The sequence below is a fragment of the Glandiceps talaboti genome, chromosome 8 (genome assembly GCF_964340395.1).
Source record: "Glandiceps talaboti chromosome 8, keGlaTala1.1, whole genome shotgun sequence".
Taxonomy (NCBI): Eukaryota; Metazoa; Hemichordata; class Enteropneusta; family Spengelidae; genus Glandiceps; species Glandiceps talaboti.
Window position 1 is genome coordinate 19,439,340 of NC_135556.1, and position 21,589 is coordinate 19,460,928.

Genomic DNA, 21,589 nt, shown 5'->3' on the forward strand with positions numbered 1-21,589 from the left:
CTTGACGTCATCATGCTCAACTGTTTGCGACGTGTCGTAAAGCGGTACATAGCAGTGGTATTGCCAACTAGTCACTAAAGGCTGCTGTATTTCCCACGCCGGTGTATCAAAACCTTTATCCCTTGAATTTACATTTTATTGGAACTTCATACTTAATAAGACTATATAGCAATGCCTATGGAAATTGGAGAAGTCAGAGTTCCAGATGACGAAGATTTTAGAGAGTTTATCAAATTAGCCGAAGACCACGGAGGCTGGACACAATGTTACTCAAAAAGTGGTGGGACAACAGTATGGACTCAGGAGGGAAAAACGTCAGCAATAAAAATGTTTAAGGTGAGAAGGAATCCCTTATGTAATAGTTATCAAACGTGTACATCGTAATATTAGTTTTATGAAGAAAAATACGAGAAACTTGGTCTTGTTACGTAACACTGAGTTGCCAAGTGAACTTGTTTACGGTCTGAAGTGTAAGTGGTTGATTACGCAGCGGCGTTAGCGTTCGGCGAAGCGCTTCAGCTGTGGCGTGTGTACGTGTGTTCATTTATCGGAGTATATTCGCACCTTCACATCTAAGCCGTTTAGATATGACATTGTTTTCTCGTTGATCAAGAGAAATTAGAGTCGAACATAATTACAGCTTGTTCAAGCTCTGTGTAGCTGGAAGTTGTTGGGCGGAACGATAATTCAATATGGAGTGATATTACAAAGCACGGCTTCGCCGGTGCTCAACTGCTGGAAACCTTTTAGAATGTAATGTACGCGTGTCATCAGGGAGGCAGGTGTAGCATAACAGACAAATGACCATAAACCGTTAAACGTCATAAATGTATGTAGTATGTAGGTCATACAACCGGTTGTATTACCACGTAGCGGGGACTTCATTCATATTGATACATTACATTTCATATAGTGGTTGCCAACATTATTGAAATAAGTCTTTTCAACGTGAACAACCAACAAGTGGAATCGCACACAGCTAGCTAGGGCAGCTCAAGCATTTCAAATGTAAAGAGATTTGTTAAAATTGTTACAACAAATTCGTACAGTAAAAATGTAAATGACTGACTAAAATATAAGGAAATTGATATTAAACAAGGGAAGTTGAACTGAATGATTTCATTTGATCAAAAAAGCTTCGGTAAATTTCCCTTTTTTTTGTTAGAGATTAATTAATAACCACATTTGTTTGTTGATAAGGAAGAAAAGTCAAGTGGTGATGGAATATATTATATGAATATAGCTTCTGTCATATCATGTATTGAAAATATCTTGTCATCTTAAGATTTTAGACATTGCTTACACTGGTAATGTTTTAATGAATGCAGACAATGTTTGTATTATCTGTAGAGCTGGATATTATTGATTACCAGTGTGGTAGCTGTTATCCTGTTTTATTGTACGGATTACAGTGTCACTATGTACGTCATAGAGTGGTCAATGTGAGTGGGAGGGCACAGTCAAAAGTCATGAATGACTCATGTTAATGCTGGTACTATGTAAAATTAATGCATACCGTGGGATTTAAATGTTGTCCGTGTCATCTCAGATAGAAATTAGTCAACGTTGGTTTTATTTGTTATCTCTTTCCATCCCATCTTTTACTGGTTGAGTGTAATGTGTGTTATATATATATTGTATTTACCTATATTGTACACGTGGAAGTGAACCTTGTCATCTCATTGTTACATAGATAAGATAAGATAAGATAACACTTTATTTTAGCCGTTTAGAAAATTTTACATTTCTAATTTGGTATTTAAACAAAATAAAGTTAATAATGATCTATGAAATATAAATATTAAAATATATAGTAGTTCTAGTGTGTGTCTATTGACTACATGTATCATCCAGGTATATGTAGAGAGCGGTTATAATATCCTTATGTTTTGATTGTAGTATATATCTAAATTGCTCTCCTCTATCTAAGTTTATAAAGTTTGAGTTGAGGGTAGTGATAATACTAAACATTTTTTCTCTTTGTTTTGTATATAATTTACAATGAATTAGATGATGTCTTACATGTAATGTCTGCCGTGAGGTTTTTGAACTCTGGAGTCACAGCAAAGATAATACTAGTGAACTGATCTACATATGTGTTCATCAGATTTTATCACTGCATTGCTGTAAACAAAACTTAGTAGATAAGTTATACATAGAAGATAAAAATCAGAAGTAAAACAGGGATTTTTGGATTTCCAGATGACAGATCAATAGAAATAATAAAAAATTATGTACAAATCAATTCAGTGTTTGTAAAGTCAAATTTATGTGAAATGTTGACATTTGGCAAACTTCATGAAGCCACAAAACTATCTGAACTACTAGACATTTGGCAAACTTCATGAAGCCACAAAACTATCTGAGCTACGAGACATTTGGCAAACTTCATAAAGCCACAAAACTATCTGAGCTATGAGACATTCAAGGCAAACTTCATGAAGCCACAGAACTATCTGAACTACTAGACATTTGGAAAAGTTCATGTCCTTGATGAAAGTGAAGCCACAGTAGATTTAAGGGTGTACATGTTTTTGTATTATGACTACAATCAATAGTATTTTATGATGCAGTAAGGTTAACATTAATTGTTATCAGTATTCAAATTATGATGATGAGCTGTATTCAAATTACATAATTAATTCACAATTATAATAATTACCTGTATCATTCAAAGTATGATAATTATTCATATTGCGATAATTAACTTTCTTCAAATTATAATGTGTAGTATTGATTGTTAGTAATGGTGAATGAAGATCATAACAGAGACGAGATTATTGACCAGCATGCAGTGCTGGAATCACATACTGTTAAATAGGAAGAAATAAACAACACAGAGACCATTTGGAAAACAGTGGAAAACCTGAACTGGTCACTCACACAGAAAAAAAAAATATGATAAAATAAAATAAAAAATCTACATACCCCACCTATTCTAAAATCGAGCGTAATTGGAACCACACAATTTTTTTATTAGACCTAATTATAATTATAACTTCCAAAACAAATTATCAAAAGTTGAAATCTCATTGTTAAACATAGACCCTACAAGTACATAACATAGGGTCTATGTAATGGTTTTTTTTTTAAAGTTGAATGGGGGAATGATTGTATCAGTGAGGTCAGAGGTCAAGAACAGAATATTGCATAATTGCTGGGGGTATCACTGTAATTGAACACATCATATCCAGAATATATATAAGCATAATTGCTGGCATATACTAAAATCTGGTCTGGCCTCTTGGAAAATTAATTGAAATACAGTCAACAAAATGGACCTTACACTACTGCAAGGGTCGGTTTTCTGTCCTATTTCTTGAAGCGCTGATGCAAAAATTGAAGTACATGTAAATGCTAACTTGTCATTGTAATTGAATGTATTGGATAAAAAGATTTATTCATAAATCTAACCTTTAAATATACAAATTGTGTATGTATAGTTGAATTTGTTTAGTACATATATTCTGAGACTTTCATCAGAGGTTTGCAATTTCAGTCCTCAGTGGATCAAATAAATATTGTGTCTCTGTATAGTACAAATGTAAATGACTTACATTTTATTTTTGTAAAGAAATCTTATTTTCAAAAGTCAAATTTGACATTTTATAATTAAATATGGTGACTTGATCTTCTGTGATTGGGTGACCTATTTTATTACAATTACATGTAATGAATATATGACAATGGTATTTGTACATAACATATGAAAAGATGACAGCCTAGAGACTCGTTGTTGAGTTAGTATGTCTAGTTAGATAGCCTAGTTTCTGTACTAACTGTTGAGTCAGTATGTCTAGTTAGATAGCCTAGTTTCTATACTAACTGTTGAGTCAGTATGTCTAGTTAGATTTTAATCTAACAAGATGAACACAATGGAATGAGATTTTAAAGATTATTACTTGGTACACATATGACAAGCTGAGACAAGATACGGACATTGAACTACAGTGAATGGACATTGAAGTACAGTGAATGGACACACCCATAAACAGCAAGATGTACAATACACTAATATTTTACTAGTATTTGATATCATTAGCTTGGGCCAAATTATGTAAGATGTTACTATCTTGTTACCATGGTGACTTATGATTGGTGATTTTAGACCAAGTCTGTCAATAAAGTAAGTTGAAGTACAGCCTAACCTTCTGGATGCTACAATATTTTATTCCTTTGGTATATATAGATGCACTTCCAAATATAATATTTATCTAAATGAAAACTCCTTGTCATGACATAAGAAATACATTAGTGAGCTATAAATGATATTTACTTTCCTGTGTCATACGATTAAATGCACAATATTTATCTTAACAGTCTTTCTGAATTTCTTTCACATGTAATTAATGATGACTAGATTTTGTATAGAATCAACATTCGGCTAGCTCACAAGCACTCCCTCTGTTAGGGAAAGCTGTCAATAGCCTTTCATTTTTCTGGAATAGTTAGATGGCTGTGAAGCTTACAGAGTAATATATGACCTTCCCACCACACCACAACCAACTAATTAATTATGTCAGGGACCTGATTACAAGCAAGTACAAGTTATGATTGAAAGACCCTACCCTTCAGTAAAGAGAGGAATCATCCTGTGTGCTAAAAGAAGATTGAAGTGATGGATACAGTGTTTTGTCAATTTTACAGTGAGGAACCATATTTTAACTGTACATTTACCACATAATTTGTGGGCGATGCTATGATTAACCAAGTTTGCATATTAATACTCTAATTATCAGAATTAGGTTGAATTTGAGTTAGAGAGCCATCAATAATTCACATTAATTTGTCATGCTTCAGTTCATTGGAATGGCTGTCAACGGAAAGAAAATATGAAATTGAGTTAAATCTTTATGCTTGATAGATGTTATTATCTATATGAACATACAATTACGTATTATTCCCCAATATTTGTCTTCGTTCAGCCAATGAAAAAACAAGTGACCTAAGGGGTCTTTGTTACTACAAGTCGCTAGATGAGTAGTGACAACCCTTTAGATCACAAGTATTCTGGCTGAATGAAGAAAAATAGTGGAGAATATCATAATTATACCAGCAGTATCAAAGAAAAATCAGGGAAAATAATGGCAATTTTGAACGTTTTGACTCATATTTCGAACACAGGTTACCAGGGATATAGATGTGCATTGTCGTGACATAGAACGACCAGCTCATATCATCATGGTATTATACACAGTGGGTACTGATATTACTTCTCATCAGTAGATGACAATTGAAATTCTGATGATCAGATTACAATGTAGGTATAGTGTTTCTATAAAAGAGAGTTAAAGCAATTATGAACAAATTTAGATTTAAATTGCAGTTGTGTTTTCAAATATGATCAACTTCAGGTTTTCAACCATCACAGACCATAAAACAGATATTGATCAACTCATAAAAATTGTCTAAAACTTTATTCTTGTTCAACAAAGTTTACCAAAGTTGCTTTGAATACTCATAGAAAACTGATGAAAAACTCATGGAAAATCCTGGAATTTTATTTGACTTTAAGTGTGAGTCCTGGACCTGGTTTCTGGTTACTCATGGAAAGAATTGAAATGTCTTGAAAAGGACCTGGTCGCTGGGTACCCATGGAAAGACCTGAATTGACTTGAAGTGGACCTGGTTCCTAGCCACCCATGGAAATACCTGAAATGACTTGAAATGGACAGTTCTTGGCTACCCATAGAAAGACCTCAGATGTCTTGAAATGGACCTGGTTTCTGGATACAGTAATATGTCTACTGGCATAGTGAATGAGATTCCATTGTCATCCTTTCATCAATATCATAACATAACTACATTGCTGTCACTAATCATACTAGCAGGTAGACATATTTCATACATGTATATGTCTAAACATGCACATCCTGCTGTGGTCCTGCCTCTTGCATGAGAGACAAAAATCCTCTAACATTCCTTCACACTTATAATGTTATATATATGCACATGAATAGGTATACAAATTGTCAAAAGATAAAACGAAACAATGTAAGAATGGTCCAAATAGCTAACTCTTTGTCAGCCAACAGGTAGAGTACAAAGAGGAGTCAGTTAGTTATATGTGAATCAGTACCATCATGTCCTAGCTTGTTGATATCTCACAGTATTGTTATTTTCATCTTGCAGAATTATTTCAACAATTTTTACAGTTTTGAAGATAAAACGAAACCAGAGAAAAGTCGTATGTTCCAATAACAATTTAATAGCACTTATTTTTGGTGTAAATTCCTGAAGGAAAAGTTTAGTTTGCTCATGTTGTCGGGTCTTCAAATTATAGTGCTTATTCCATACATGTCATTGTACAGTAGTGGATGCTACCTTACATGTAAAGTAGCTTCTAGACTATCGAGCATTTGTGCTAACTTTCAAAAGCAATCGTAGGTCACATAGGTGAGGCGGGTTCACTGCACTCAGTAGGGACTGTGAACAGAGGTGCTCCATCATCTTTTGTCTTTCATTGGTAATCTTCCAAATGAAGATTTGAGGTCTTTCAATATTGTGCAGTTATGTGATATTTAAGTTAACAATACACAGTAATGAAACTGAAGGTTATATCTGACATCAATACTTGCCATGAAAAAATCTGATATCACGTTTGTATTCCATCTGATGTATACATACATAATTTACATTGATGACATCATAGATCAGATATTTGTGAGACTATTCAATATCCATATTTGGTCAAAAGTAACTTTCAATATTTTCTATAATTGCTTGATCAGTATGTGTCATCATAAATACATATTTGACTTTGAGATTTAAGAGGGACTGACGGGAGTATTAGTATTGTGGCATTAGAGGTGAAATTCTTGCAACATTGCAAGGTGAACAACTCCGAAAGCATTTGCCAAGAATGTTTTTATTAATCAAGAACAAAAGTTAGATGTTTGAAGATGATTAGATACTGTCGTATTTCTAACCATAAATGATACCGACTGGCAGTCTGCTGGTGTTATTTCCATGACCTGGAGGGCAGCTTCCGGGAAACCAAAGTCTTTGGGTTCCGGGGGAAAGTATGGTTGCAAAGCTGAAACATAAAAACAAGTTTTCATGTAGTTGTGTTTTGCTTGATAATGATATTGTGTAGCTTTGGACATTATCTATTACAGAAACACCAGGTTTACCCATCATACATGTGTTGATTAGGATATCTCATTGTAGGTTTGTTATACATTACCTGTAGTACTTTAGACACTGCAAATGTATAACTCACAAAATAATGTGTATTTGCTTGCTCATGGCAATCAGGAATGATACAAGGTTTGATACATATAATGACATATAATATTATTAGTGTCAGTAACTTGTCAAAGTATAAACACTACTGGATCCTGAATCCTATAACCATGGTTACTGATTAAAACACTACACATTATAACAGTCATTATAACAATCGAGTGCCACTGTTACTGGTGAAGTTTAAACTGAAATTATTTATTTTACAAGATGATTAACTTCCCCATGATAGAAACAAACTGATAAAAGCTTGCCTCAACCTTCAACAGAGGCACACCTTGTTGTTTTTGTATCAGTTATCTTGTTGTCTGTACCTAATTTGTCCTTACTGCAGTCTTTAGCTCACTTCATTCAAGCAAACGCATCAATGTGGTTTTTTTGCCAGTTGTAGTATCAGGAATGGAGCTCCAGTAGACAGAATGTTGTAGCAAAGATGACAAGACACTTGAATGCTTACAACTAAATTCAACCAAGCAACCAAGTTTATAGCTGCCTCAAACTGTGCTAAAACTACTAGTAGTACTACTAGCAATTATCACAGTGTAATCTTTCACTCCTTGGTGTTTGGTTGTAAGCAAATTGTGCAGATAAGACTAGCTAGCCTACCCATACAGTAAACTAACAACTTCACAAAAACAGTGAGTGGTGTTACAAACTACGTGTGAGTGTGTAGTGATAGCAATATTTATCCGATTAATAGTTCATCTTTCCAGTATTGATTACTGAGGTAGACTTTATTATTTTAAAAAGAGAGGAACTCATCACATGTAGGTAGTTTTAGAATTACAGCTCATGTTAGGCAAACCCAAATGGTTGAAATAATTCTGTTGTGATGAACGGAACAAAAGAATATACTGAATAATGGAGAAATTGAAGCTGTACCAAGATTTTCAACCAGGAAAAGAGATGTCCTGAGATAATACAAATTGCTACAATGAGTCAATTAGCAAACAAATAGATAAACTTATCAAATAATACCTTATCAGTGGTACTTGAAAACAGGAAAGTGTTAAAGAACATAGAGTAGTTTTATTAGATAATATCTTATGTTGTTTTTCTTTCCCCAGTTTATATCTTTGGTTTTTTTATGTACCAGATTTATTTGTTAATATACATTTTATCTAATTGTTTGTGATGTATGTGTTCAATTTTACTACCAATGCTGCTAACATACAAGTAAGCCCTTGATTAAAAAATAATGCAATGAATAAAGAAATAAAACAATAATTAACTGCAATACATGTAGTTGATGTACACACCATATGTTATTATAAAAATTGTTTCAAATCTGTAATACTTCAATTAATAGTCATAGCGTCAAATTACTACCAAACTAGAGAGAGTATGGAGTGTCAATTGGGTGACACAATGTTTTTTTTTATGTTTCACACAATACAGCACTGATAGCACACATAAAATGATATATATTATCTGAGATAATCTCACAACGAACACAAATATTAACAGTTTTGTGTTTGAATCTTCCTTGTTTCATATAACAGTGATGTTGATTTGTGTTCATCATAGTGAGAAAAAATGTATTATTTTATATATATATATGTTATCAGTTTCTGTATTTTGTTTTTGTAATTCATAACAAAAAATATATGAAACTGTAAAAAAACATTGTGACACCATATTCAAACTCTAGTATCCACAGGTTTGGTAATCACGATAACAAATACAGGCAACCAGTACAAATAAAATGATCGTAAAAATGAAATTGTTGGAAATCTGCAAACCCGTAGACATAATAAATTACTACACGTGTACAAGTATTTGTAATTGACTCAAGTAGTGTTATGTGTTTTTACAGCTGTATATAAACTCATAGTTTGCATACATGGATTCACGTCATAACTGTATTGATGAACCATTCTGTTTGTACATATACAAAATGTAGTCTGGCTGGAACCACACTGTAGAAAACACCATGTGGTTTTATTCTGTTGAAATACTGAAGGACAGCTTTCAGTGTTCATGTGGTCATATGTTTTGTGGACGTTTTTCTCTTATCCACAGTGTGGATGTTGTTATAGCAATTACAGTAGCGGAAGTACGTCACTGACTGGTCACCTGACGTCAGTCTGCAAATAATAATAGGATATACCTACTAGTAGATCATTGTGAATGGAGTCTTTTGACATCGTACATCATGGGAGGGGAGAGTTGAAGTAGGAAGACTCATTACTCAACAAGATTTCTATTCATCCAGTTATTTTTATCATTTCAGCGATAAATTTTAATATTTTAATATTAAATAATCTCCATTCATTCATTCATCAGTTTTTTTAAAGTTGAATTTAACATTTTTAATTGTTGAATTCATTCATTTATTTAAATTTGAATATAAATTTTACAGCTATATATTTTCCACTGTTATACAATCTGTTATTGTCATTGTAAAATGTCACATTGTAATCAGACTCTGCTTGTAAAATATGAAAAAAAATCAAATTTTATTTGAAATAAATTATTGCATATTTTATGTAAAAAAAACTATATTTACAAATTAATGTTTACTCAAGTAATTAGTGAAATTGATTTTAAAAGCAAACCAGGTCAATTAATTACACATGTAAAGTAATTCATATTTAATATGCACACATTGATAATTGGTATAAATTAGTTGCTAAAAATAACACAATAGATAAACAGTGGTCAATGATACTTGCCTACCCATTAGCTCTTTAATTGCTGTTAATTGATGTAACTAAGTGACCTTGTACTGTTTATAGAATGTAAGTCTGCACAAATTAGGAATGAAGACAGCTGTCCATCCATCCATACACAGAGAATTAGACTGTGGTCAGAATTATGGAGGGGGGCTTGAAAGAAAGTGTGAGTTGAGTGGCCACACATTATTTATGACTGGGGGGGGGGGGGGGGGGGGGGGGGGGGTGGCAGTTTCATAAATTTCTGTACATGGAATGGGAAATAATGATTTTTTTCAGTGGAGGAGAGGGTATGTCTTTTGTTATGTCTGTAATGTCAATCAGCAGAATAGAAATTTCTCTGTTTGTTTGTTGACATTACCATCAACATAAAACTGTCCATCTCATTCAGAGTGTATGGCAGAAAGACAACAACAAAAATAAACCAAAACCAAGGAGAGAAGTGCGTAATAATGATTATGTACAGTTGTCATATGTCATAATTACATAAGAGATGATCTTAAAAGACATTTTTATCGTAGACCATGTGAATTTTATCAACATTATACTTACATAATGTATGTCAGGAAAAAAACATACATGTATACATATATTTTACACGTCATTTGTCTTTTGCAACCAATGTGCTGTCAATGCTACTTACAATATGTAGATGTAAGGTGTTACATGTACATGTCTACAATACAATCGATATCATACTAACATTTTCTCTATATATTTGATTTGACTCTCTGTGGCTAGGTTTATAGAAACTTTCCTGATATCCAAGCTGAGACTATGTATGATGTACTACATGATCCAGACTACAGGAAACATTGGGACAAAGCAATGGTGGAAGGCAAAGAGTTGTGTATGATTAACCCAAATAACGACATTGGATACTACGCATGTAAGTTGCACACTAACACTGCTATGTTGCATGTCATCAATTGCCTAAATGCACACTGGGAAGCTCATTAAAGTGGCACAAGCTGAGTTTGTAAGCTCTTTACTCAAGTGAAAATACCTACATAATAACATCGATTAACTATTGATATGATTCTAATGTTGATGCATGCTTTCTATAACATTACAATTGTCTTCTGGCATGTTAAAACAGTTGATTGCATAATTGGGATTTCGTGAACATTTTATATGTGTATACATAATAAATTAAGTCATCATAAGTTATAAATTATATCTTGATACCAGGTTTGAGTTCAGTCAATTGCAAGTGGTGGTTAAGTATACTCCATTAAGTACAATACTGCAGGTACCTTATAAATATATATATGCAGCATAAACTATGCTTAAATGCGAGTAAGCTCAGCTTGTGCCCCTTTAAAGGTTATGACTACTATTCAGTGTTCATGTTAGCTTAACTTATTTCACATGTAACTGGCACAGATGTAGTATCAAACTGAGAGTTTGGTTTGATTGAATTAAACGTTTTATTTCTAAACATGTAACATGTATTTTATACAACTAGTGACATCAGACTTAGATGAACAGAACCTAATACAAACAGGAAAAGTAAACAAATTAATTGGATGAACAACACTTGGAACAGCATGTGGGAACAGCAGAGACTTGTATTACATTTCATTGTTTGATAAGAACAGTTTTATAGCCTCTTTATGTGTGCATGAAGTGCCAGGGGAACTCAAAAATTGTTTGTGAACATAAAACGATTAGGTAAAGTGGCCATAAAACTATTCTTATCAAATGATGGAATGTAGTACAAGTCTCTGTACTTCCAACATGCTGTGCTAAGTGTTATTAAGTCCATTAAGTTGTTTGCTTTCCCTGTTTGTAACATTCTCTGTTCATCCACGATCTGATGTCAGCAGTTGTACTACACCAGCTAGTTTCAACAGTATGTTTTAGTCACTCAAAATGTCATTGTAAGTGAATGAACATTCAACACCACCATGTCAAACTGTTGTGATAATTTAGCAATGCTAGTTACCATGGATCAGATAACTAATGCACCATGTCTAACTTTTGAATACCATACCATTCAGCACCCTTCTATCATTTTAAAACCAGGTTGATCTTAAATTATTTTCTTTATCTCTCTTTGTGAAATAATGTACCCATCTGTTCATCTGAAAGAGTTGGCTGGGGTCATGAGTAAGAGGGTATTTTAGGATGACTGTGGGATTGATATATGTACAGTGTATGACTTAACACGACTATGGGATGACTATAAAATATGACTGTGGGATTCATACAGAACCTGTATATTGATACATGTACAGTGTATGACTGTAAAACACGACTACGAGATGACTAAAACATGACAGGGATTCTTACAGAACCTGTACTATATTGATACATGTACAATGTATGACTGTGTAAAACATGACTACAATATATGACTGTACCTGTATATTGATACATGTACAGTGTATGACTAAAACACAACTACAATGTATGACTGTAAAACACTTTTCATAAAAATATGTTTGTGTGCCAACTGACTAGAAATTTTAGAATACTTTTCAGAAATATATGTTTGTAGGCCAACTAACAGGAAATTTTAAAACAGTTTTCATAAAAATATGTTTGTGTGCCAATTGACTAGAAATATTAGAATACTTTTCTTGAATGTATATTTATGGTCCGATTGACAGGAAATATTAGAATACATTTTATAAATATATGTTTGTGTGCCAACTGACTAGAAATATTAGAATACTTGCCAGAAATATATGTTTGTGTGCCAACTGACTAGAAATATTAGAATACTTGCCAGAAATATATGTTTGTGTGCCAACTGACTAGAAATATTAGAATACTTTTCTTGAATGTATATTTATGGGCCACATCCGTGAAACATGGAAATGAAACTAGATATCTAGGTAGTAGAAATGATTTATTTTTAGTGAAGACGTAAACATCATGTTGTTGAAAAATTCTAATAATTTTTGTCTTTCTCTTCCAATATTGCTGTTTATATAATTTAATTGATGAAAGATTCTTATTAAACTGCTATTAAATATTCATCTATTAAAAGATTTACTTTTATATGTGACTATATTTGCTATTAACAGACAGGTGTTCTAGTCATTTGTTCATTTTTGGCCTTGACCCCCAGTCATCAGTAGCATAACTGAATAAAAAATGACTTATTATATAGACTCCGTCAAATGACGGTTAACCTTAGGCTAATAGTCTCCATACTGAACATATGTGAGTTGCAAAACATTGTAGAATGTCCATCTATTATAAGTGGTAGATTGTATAGACTGTCCATCTATTATAAGTGGTAGATTGTATAGACTGTCCATCTATTATAAGTGGTAGATTGTATAGACTGTCCATCTATTATAAGTTGTAGATTGTATAGAATGTCCATCTATTATAAGTGGTAGATTGTATAGACTGGCCATCTATTATAAGTTGTAGATTGTATAGACTGTCCATCTATAAGTGGTAGATTGTATAGACTGTTCATCTACAAAATGTATTATAAGTGGTAGATTGTATAGACTGTCCATCTATTATAAGTGGTAGATTGTAGACTGTCCATCTATTATAAGTGGTAGATTGTAGACTGTCCATCTATTATAAGTGATAGATTGTAGAATGTCCATCTATTATAAGTGATAGATTGTAGACTGTCCATCTATTATAAGTGGTAGATTGTATAGACTGTCCATTTATTATAAGTGATAGGTTGTAGACTGTCCATCTATTATAAGTGATAGATTGTATAGACTGTCCATCTATTATAAGTGATAGATTGTATAGACTGTCCATCTATTATAAGTTGTAGATTGTATAGACTGTCCATCTATTATAAGTGATAGATTGTAGACTGTCCATCTATTATAAGTTGTAGATTGTATAGACTGTCCATCTATTTTAAGTGATAGATTGTAGACTGTCCATCTATTATAAGTGGTAGATTGTAGACTGTCCATCTATTATAAGTGGTAGATTGTATAGCCTGTCCATCTATTATAAGTGATAGATTGTAGACTGTCCATCTATTATAAGTGATAGATTGTAGACTGTCCATCTATTATAAGTGATAGATTGTAGACTGTCCATCTATTATAAGTTGTAGATTGTAGACTGCCCATCTATTATAAGTAATAGATTGTAGACTCCATCAATTATAAGTCGTAGATTGTAGACTCCATCAATTATAAGTTGTAGATTGTAGACTGTCCATCTATTATATGTGGTAGATTGTAGACTCCATCTATTATAAGTTGTAGATTGTAGACTGCCCATCTATTATAAGTGGTAGATTGTAGACTGTCCATCTATTATAAGTGGTAGATTGTAGACTCCATCAATTATAAGTGATAGATTGTAGACTCCATCTATTATAAGTTGTAGATTGTAGACTGCCCATCTATTATAAACAGTAGATTAATCATGATACAAGGTCATCCTGTTACAATGGTGACACCTGTGTTACATGTCAACAATGATTATTAGTAATAGATGACTAATTAATTGATAGAAATACCATTATATAATTTGTACATTTTTGAATGTAGTTATGATTTGGTAAAGTGCATTGTATAAGTCTTACATTGAGAATGTCAATGAGTATAGGCAGGATCTGATAAGTACATTGTATCGATCTTAAACGTGTAGTGTCAATGAATGTAGTCAACTGGCATGATCTGATTAAGTACATATAATATGGGTCTAAGACTTTTACATGGACAATATCGGGTAAAGACAAAAATGTACAATGTACAATCAAATATTGACAGTTTACGTTTGTAAATAAACAGTGTACCCAGACCACCTAAGACATTGCAAAAAAATAATAATAATGTCATACCATGTCAGAAGTGGTGATGGTATTGCTGCCAATATTAGACTGGTTTCAAATGAAAGTCTTCATAATTGGGCATACAGTGTATTGGCATTTTCGACCCAATGTTTTAAGGTGGTTTGGCTATCATATTTATTTAGGATTATAAATTTTCAATATGTATTGTACAGTGTATGTGTTGTTGAAACCCAACAATATCAGTAGCCTACAGGTATATTATATCTACATGTATGTTACTTGTACCCATGTGACATGACCTCTCAATGAATTACTTGTACAATGTATGTGTAACAAGAATTTAATGATTACTGGGTTCCTGTTGTATTTATCAACCATTTATTAATATCCAGCTAAATACCAGTAGTTTTTACAGGTGAGCAAAAGGAAACAGCAGGAAATGGTTGAGTGGGAGGAATTTGTCAGTTTTCTGTTATTAATAGAATATTACAGTCATATAGTCAAAGCACTATGACATTTGATATTAATATTGATATAGGTAATAATTAAAAATGACTAGTCATACATTTATAGGCTAAATATTAAAGTTAATCATAGGACAGTGACAAACTAGTATGGATGCCAATGTGGTCTCTAAACCACACAGTGAGTGGAGGTGTCAATCGCAATGATACCGTATAGAGACTAGAGTAGTGACAAACATACATGTAGGTAAAGATTGTATGATAGTAATAGCATAAAAATATATCATTTTGATGAAGTGCTAACAGATAACGTTAATCTAATGGATTTTTGTCAGTCGATACCACTACTAGTACCGATAGACTCCAAATGTGGTAACATGATTGTATGTATGGCATCATTTGTGCAGTATTGTCACATTGTCTTTATTTCATGACCATGGTTTATTTCATTTCCTGTAAAAATACAACACGATGAATTATGATGCTAGTTTCGTCAATTGCGTTTAGCCTCACCATCGGAATCTATGATTTGCATGTTAATTTACATAGTAATGATGTCAGTCATGGTCAGTGCTATGACAAGTCCATTGGTCATTGAACTTGTTGTGTTTCTCAACACCTTGAACATGCACTGTGGTACAACCAGCGACAAAGAAGCATTGACAAGTGGAGCATGTTACAAACAGGGAAAGTAAATAAACGAATTGGATTAATAGTAATTGGCACAGCATGTTGGAAATACAGAGACTTGTATTTAATGCCATTGTTGTTTAAGAACACTTTTATGGCCTCTTTACAAAATGAATGTCAATTTTAGTTTCCCTGGCTTTTCATGTCCTCAGAAAGAGGCCATAAAACTGTTCTTATCAAACCACTGTACATGTAATACCTATTACTTGTCTCTCTGTATTTCCGACATACTTTGTCACAAGTGTTATTAATCCAATTCAGTTGTTTACTTTCCCCATGCTTGTAACAAATTCCACTTGTTAATGTTTGCCTGTCACAGGTTGTAGTAGTTTAGTGTGTATGTGTAATATGTAATTTACACATATGATGAATGAGATCGAGAGCGGATACTTGACTGAATGACCTAGGGTTAAATTAGCCATATGGATGACAAATAGGGTATTTATTTTAGATTTTTAATTCATAAATGACTTTACCAGCATGTTGTCTTACTTAAAAAAAATGACGTGAAGCTGTATAGGCAAAGTCCAAATTTGTATAAATGCAAAAAATTGCAAAAATTGAGACAACATGTGAAAATTTGTGTGTATAAATTAGATTTTATTCCCTAGCCAAGGAAAGTATGAATGACAAAAGGGGCCGTGTTGAAAACAAGTAGCGACAGATCCTTAAAAGTCGAGAGTAGTTTCTGGCTGAATGAAGAAAAATAATGGAGAACAGGATAATTATATCTCCCTCATAAAAGTTTTAATTTTAGAAAAAATGAGACAAATAATGGCTATGTTTTGACTGAAACCAATTACATCAATGGCATAGGTATGCATTATCTTGATATTTAATGACCAGGTGTAAACACTGTATTTTCTGTCCAAACATGTACATTTTGGCTTGTGCATGGTATAATTAGTAGATATTATTCCCCAGTATTTTTCTTTGTTCAGCTAAGGAAAATATGATTGCTGTAAAAGGGTCTTGTTCCTACATGTTGATAGATGAATCGTGACCAACTTTTTAGGTCATGAGTATCTTCTGGTGAATGAAGAAAAATATTAGGGAAATTAAATATTTAATTATATAGTTATAATCCTCAAGCGTAATTTTTGACAAATTGTGAAAAATCACAGTGATTTGGAAGATTTTGACTCATATTTTGAGCTCCCTAAATTGATGTAGAAACTATTTTTTGTGATGTAGAATGACCAAGGTATAAAATCCATATTTTCTGTTTAAAGACAATAACTTGACTTGTGCATGTTATAATGAATTCTGTCATATAAGAAAATGCAAACACGTGATGTACAATATTGAAAACTTTGTGGAAAAACATGATTTTATTAAAATAATGCTACTTGGAGAAAACAAAGTCATTTCCTAGTATTATACTAGTCAAGCTGTTTCTTCCATAGCATGCACCTATCTTGTCTTAGTTCACGCCATAACCCCTCCCTGCAAAGCTTATCAGAAATGAGGGTGATGTTCTTAAGAAAATGAGATGGAGAAAATGATAATTCTCCAACCAAAACTGAGACTTATCAGAAATGAAGACTGTGTTCATGAGAAAGTCATAGAAAACCTGAAGTATAATGTGATGAAAGCTCATATGTTCAAATGGTCAGATTAAGTTCATGAATTTAACTTCGTAATGCACAGAAATTTTCAATTAGCCAAAGCTTTCAGCAGGTATCCACCATGGCTTTATCAGTGTTTTGTTTTCTGAAGTCAAGATGCATCCATGACTTCAGACAAATGCCCCAAATTCTTATAAGTTGACGAAACCATGGTGGAGACCTGGCGAAAGCTTTGGTGAGCTTGGTAAGGTAATTGAAAAATTATGTGCATTACAAAGTAAAATGCATGAACTTAGACTAAAGTATAATACTTGGTGCTCAATGAATGTTGACTATTTGTCTCATATTTAGTTATGATTTGTATGGTATATAGCTCAAAGATGATCTGATGTCAATACATGGTGTAGTTTCACAGTTGTTTCTAACTGTTACTATCATTGTATGCTTCCTTTTACAGTGAAGTGCCCATCACCTATCAAAAACCGTGACTTTGTTATGCAGAGATCATGGCTAGAAACCAGTACAGAGTACATTATCTTTAACCATTCAGTATGTCACAAGGTAAGTCTCTCATCTCCTACTTTCCTAGCAAACCTGTAGATGTGTAGGACTAATGCTGCAACATTATTTCCGTTAACCTGGCTGACATTTGGATTTTTTGAATTTTAGCGCGTCCAACAAGTCTGCTCTGACTCTTCATTTAATCTGGTATTAGGCCACACCCTGCAACACATGACATGTGCAAAACATTAACATAAATTAGAATAGAATAAAATCTGTTTCCCAAGTAACCTCGCATGGAAACACCTAATTATGGATTCATCATGTGACCTGATTGCATGTATGTATTTGACCAATCATGTTGTATGGTGGAATGCCATTCGAGACCAGTGTGAATGAAGAGCGAGAGTAGACTTAGACAGTAGCTTTAGTCCTACATGTCTACAGGTAGGCTACTACCTTCCTTGTGTAATAGTAGAAACCTGTTGTTTGGCAGAACTATAGAAAAAGTTGATCCAGAACCAAAGAATGATCCTATGTAATCCTTATTACAATATCACTAATGCAATGACCCAGGATTGAAACATAGTCCCAATTTACAGACTGTGTGTTTAGTCACTAATATGGAGACATCTCTGATTTGAATTCAGTCCATCTTATTGAAAAATACCTCACACATCAAATATACTTGCATGACTTGTTCTGAATGGCCTTGTTAATTCCTTGGTAATCTTCTAGAAGCTGACATATCCTAACTTTGACAAGATACACTGACCCTAAATTCAAAGTTCACTGATGTTTCACATGATGTACTGCATGCTTTCTGAGAAGTTGTAGAAAACACAGACGCTGGCATGCATAACTGATATGAATGGTGGTATCTGTACACTATGTATTGCAGTAAACAAGTGTACAATTCATGACCTCAAGTGAACTCGAGAAATTAGAATGACCCAATGACCATAGATGAATTTATAATAGAATCTTTGACATTCCACTTCATTAAATGTCTGTATTAAAATATGGTCTAGCTTGTTGTTACAGTTGCGTGATATTATAGTGAAATTTTCGTACAATTTTGCCTTAAAATTTGATTGGTATTCTGCTGTTTATAGAGTGCATAGCTGGGTTGTATATAGTGATATTAAGGTAGGGCTGTTAGAGTGCATAGCTAGCTTGGTATATAGTGACATTAAGGTAGGGATGTTAGAGTGCATAGCTAGGTTGGTATACAGTGACATTAAAGTAGGGATGTCAGAGTGTATAGATAGATTCCTATATAGTGACATTAAAGTAGGGATGTCAGAGTGTATAGATAGATTGTAATACATCATGTGAAACATCAGTGAACTTTGAATTTAGGGTCAGTGTATCTTGTCAAAGTTAGGATATGTCAGCTTCTAGAAGATTACCAAGGAATTAACAAGGCCATTCAGAACAAGTCATGCAAGTATATTTGATGTGTGAGGTATTTTTCAATAAGATGGACTGAATTCAAATCAGAGATGACTCCATATTAGTGACTAAACACACAGTCTGTAAACTGGGGTATATGTTTCAATCCTGGGTCATTGCATTAATGTTATCGTAATAAGGATTACATAGGATCATTCTTTGGTTCTGGATCAACTTTTTGTATAACTCTACCAAACAACAGCTTTCTACACCAGTCCTAAATTTTAATCCTAATCCAGAGTGGATAGAGCTTACAGTGTAAAATACAGGGGTGTGTTGTGTATTGTGTGGTGCAGAGACAGGACTTACAGTGTGAAATACAGGGGTGTGTTATGTGTTGTGCAGAGACAGGACTTGCAGTGTGGAATACAGGGGTGTGTTGTGTTGTGTTGTGCAGAGACAGGACTTACAGTGTAAAATACAGGGGTGTGTTGTGTTGTAAAGAGACGGGACGTACAGTGTGAAATACAGGGGTGTGTTGTGTGGTGCAGAGACAGGACTTCAGTGTAAAATACAGGGGTGTGTTGTGTTGTGCAGAGACAGGACTTACAGTGTGAAATACAGGGTGTGTTGTGTTGTAAAGAGACAGGACTTACAGTGTGAAATACAGGATGTGTTGTGTGGTGCAGAGACAGGACTTACAGTGTGAAATACAGGGGGGTGTTGTGTTGTGCAGAGACAGGACTTGCAGTGTGGAATACAGGGCTGTAATAGATATATTGCTATAAAAATGAATATTTCAAAAAGAAATCAAAGGTATATTTGTAATAATTTTTCTTATTTTAATACTGTGTTTTTGAAATGGACAGATATCAGAGGTGTGCTTTTGTGAAGAATAAATTGTGATAATTTGTAAATGAAAAGAAAAATGTTTCATTTCAATATCAATATCATTTCAGTATAACAAGTCGAAATGATTTGTTCATATATCTATGATATCGTTTATGCTTGCTAAAATGTATAATTTGTCTTGATGTTATAATTTATGTTTGCTAATGTAGATATTTCTTATTGTTCTCATTTTGCAGGATCTTCAACCAAAGAAGGGGTTTGTGAGAGCAGACACATACATCACAGGTTATCTTATAAGACCCAAGGGGAAGGGTTGTGAAATGACATACGTGTCACAGTCAGATCCTAAAGGTAGAAGTCTTTCTGATAACAATTCTTCTTACCCCTTGTGTCTGCCAGGCTGTGGTATAACCCCAAGTCTTTCTGATAACAGTCCTTGTACCCCCTGTGTTGCCAGGCTGTGGTATAACCCCAAGTCTTTCTGATAACGATCCTTGTACCCCCTGTGCTGCCAGGCTGTGGTATGACCTAAAGTCCCTCTGATAATGATCCTTCTACCCCTTGTTTCTGCCAGCTATAGTATGACCCTGCTTTAGTACATGATACATTATTTTTAAAAAATGGCCTGATTTTCTTTTGCATTTGTGTTTATTATTACATATTTCAAGAAAGGACAAGAACAAATTTTTGAGTTCAGTTCAGTTGATTTACAAGTTAAATTTGAAAAATGTAGTAACAGCCTTGAGAATGCATATTAATCCAAGTGTTATATTATGTCTTTACCACAGGTTCACTTCCTGCTTGGTTGATAAATAAAGTAACACAGTTGGTTGCACCAAAGGTAAGCAACAACTCTTGAAGACAAGCTACAGAATGTTTCTTATTTTCATAGACTCTAGTTCCTTACTCTGAGCAGCAGAGTTGTGTATTTAGTGTTAAAGTAGAACACCACATTAGAAAGTAAAAGCATTATAGTAAACTCTGGGTTCTGGAATGGAGTCATGTCATGTTTTTTACATCACATACTATTCAGTGCACACATTTGTCAAGAAACTCCATATTGTTTGACATGTATTGTCCTAGCAGGGGTCTAGTGTTGCCTCATGGGAGTTTTAAGTCCTTGACCTTTGACTTTGGCATTCATCACTTATCAAAATCAAGCCATTTCCTGCATATTGCAGACTCTTCATGGTATTGAAGTGTGACATTTCTTTAAATTTTTAGCAAACGGGACAGAGTCATACACACATCATTTGCCGATTATATCACTTCAGTAGCTTTGGGTGTCGTGTGTGTATGTGTGTGTGTGTGTGTGTGTGTGTGTGTGTGTGTGTGTGTGTGTGTGTGTGTGTGTGTGTGTATGTATGTATGTATGTATGTATACTATGTATGTATGTATGTATGTATGTATGTATGTCTGTCTGTCTGTCTGTCTGTGGACATGTTATGTAAAAAACC

The 21,589-nt window shown here is 33.6% G+C and overlaps 1 protein-coding gene across 1 annotated transcript in view; it reads left to right on the forward strand.

Annotated features, from left to right (window-relative positions):
* The first annotated feature begins 34 nt into the window (after positions 1-34).
* LOC144438928 (START domain-containing protein 10-like) overlaps positions 35-21,589 on the forward strand; it is a 29,848-nt gene continuing 8,293 nt past the window's right edge. The window contains exons 1-5 of the mRNA XM_078128155.1: positions 35-336; positions 10,662-10,809; positions 17,841-17,944; positions 20,368-20,482; positions 20,920-20,972. Coding sequence (XP_077984281.1) covers positions 172-336; positions 10,662-10,809; positions 17,841-17,944; positions 20,368-20,482; positions 20,920-20,972 — 585 coding nt within the window. The 5' untranslated portion in view covers positions 35-171. The remainder of the gene's footprint in view (positions 337-10,661; positions 10,810-17,840; positions 17,945-20,367; positions 20,483-20,919; positions 20,973-21,589) is intronic.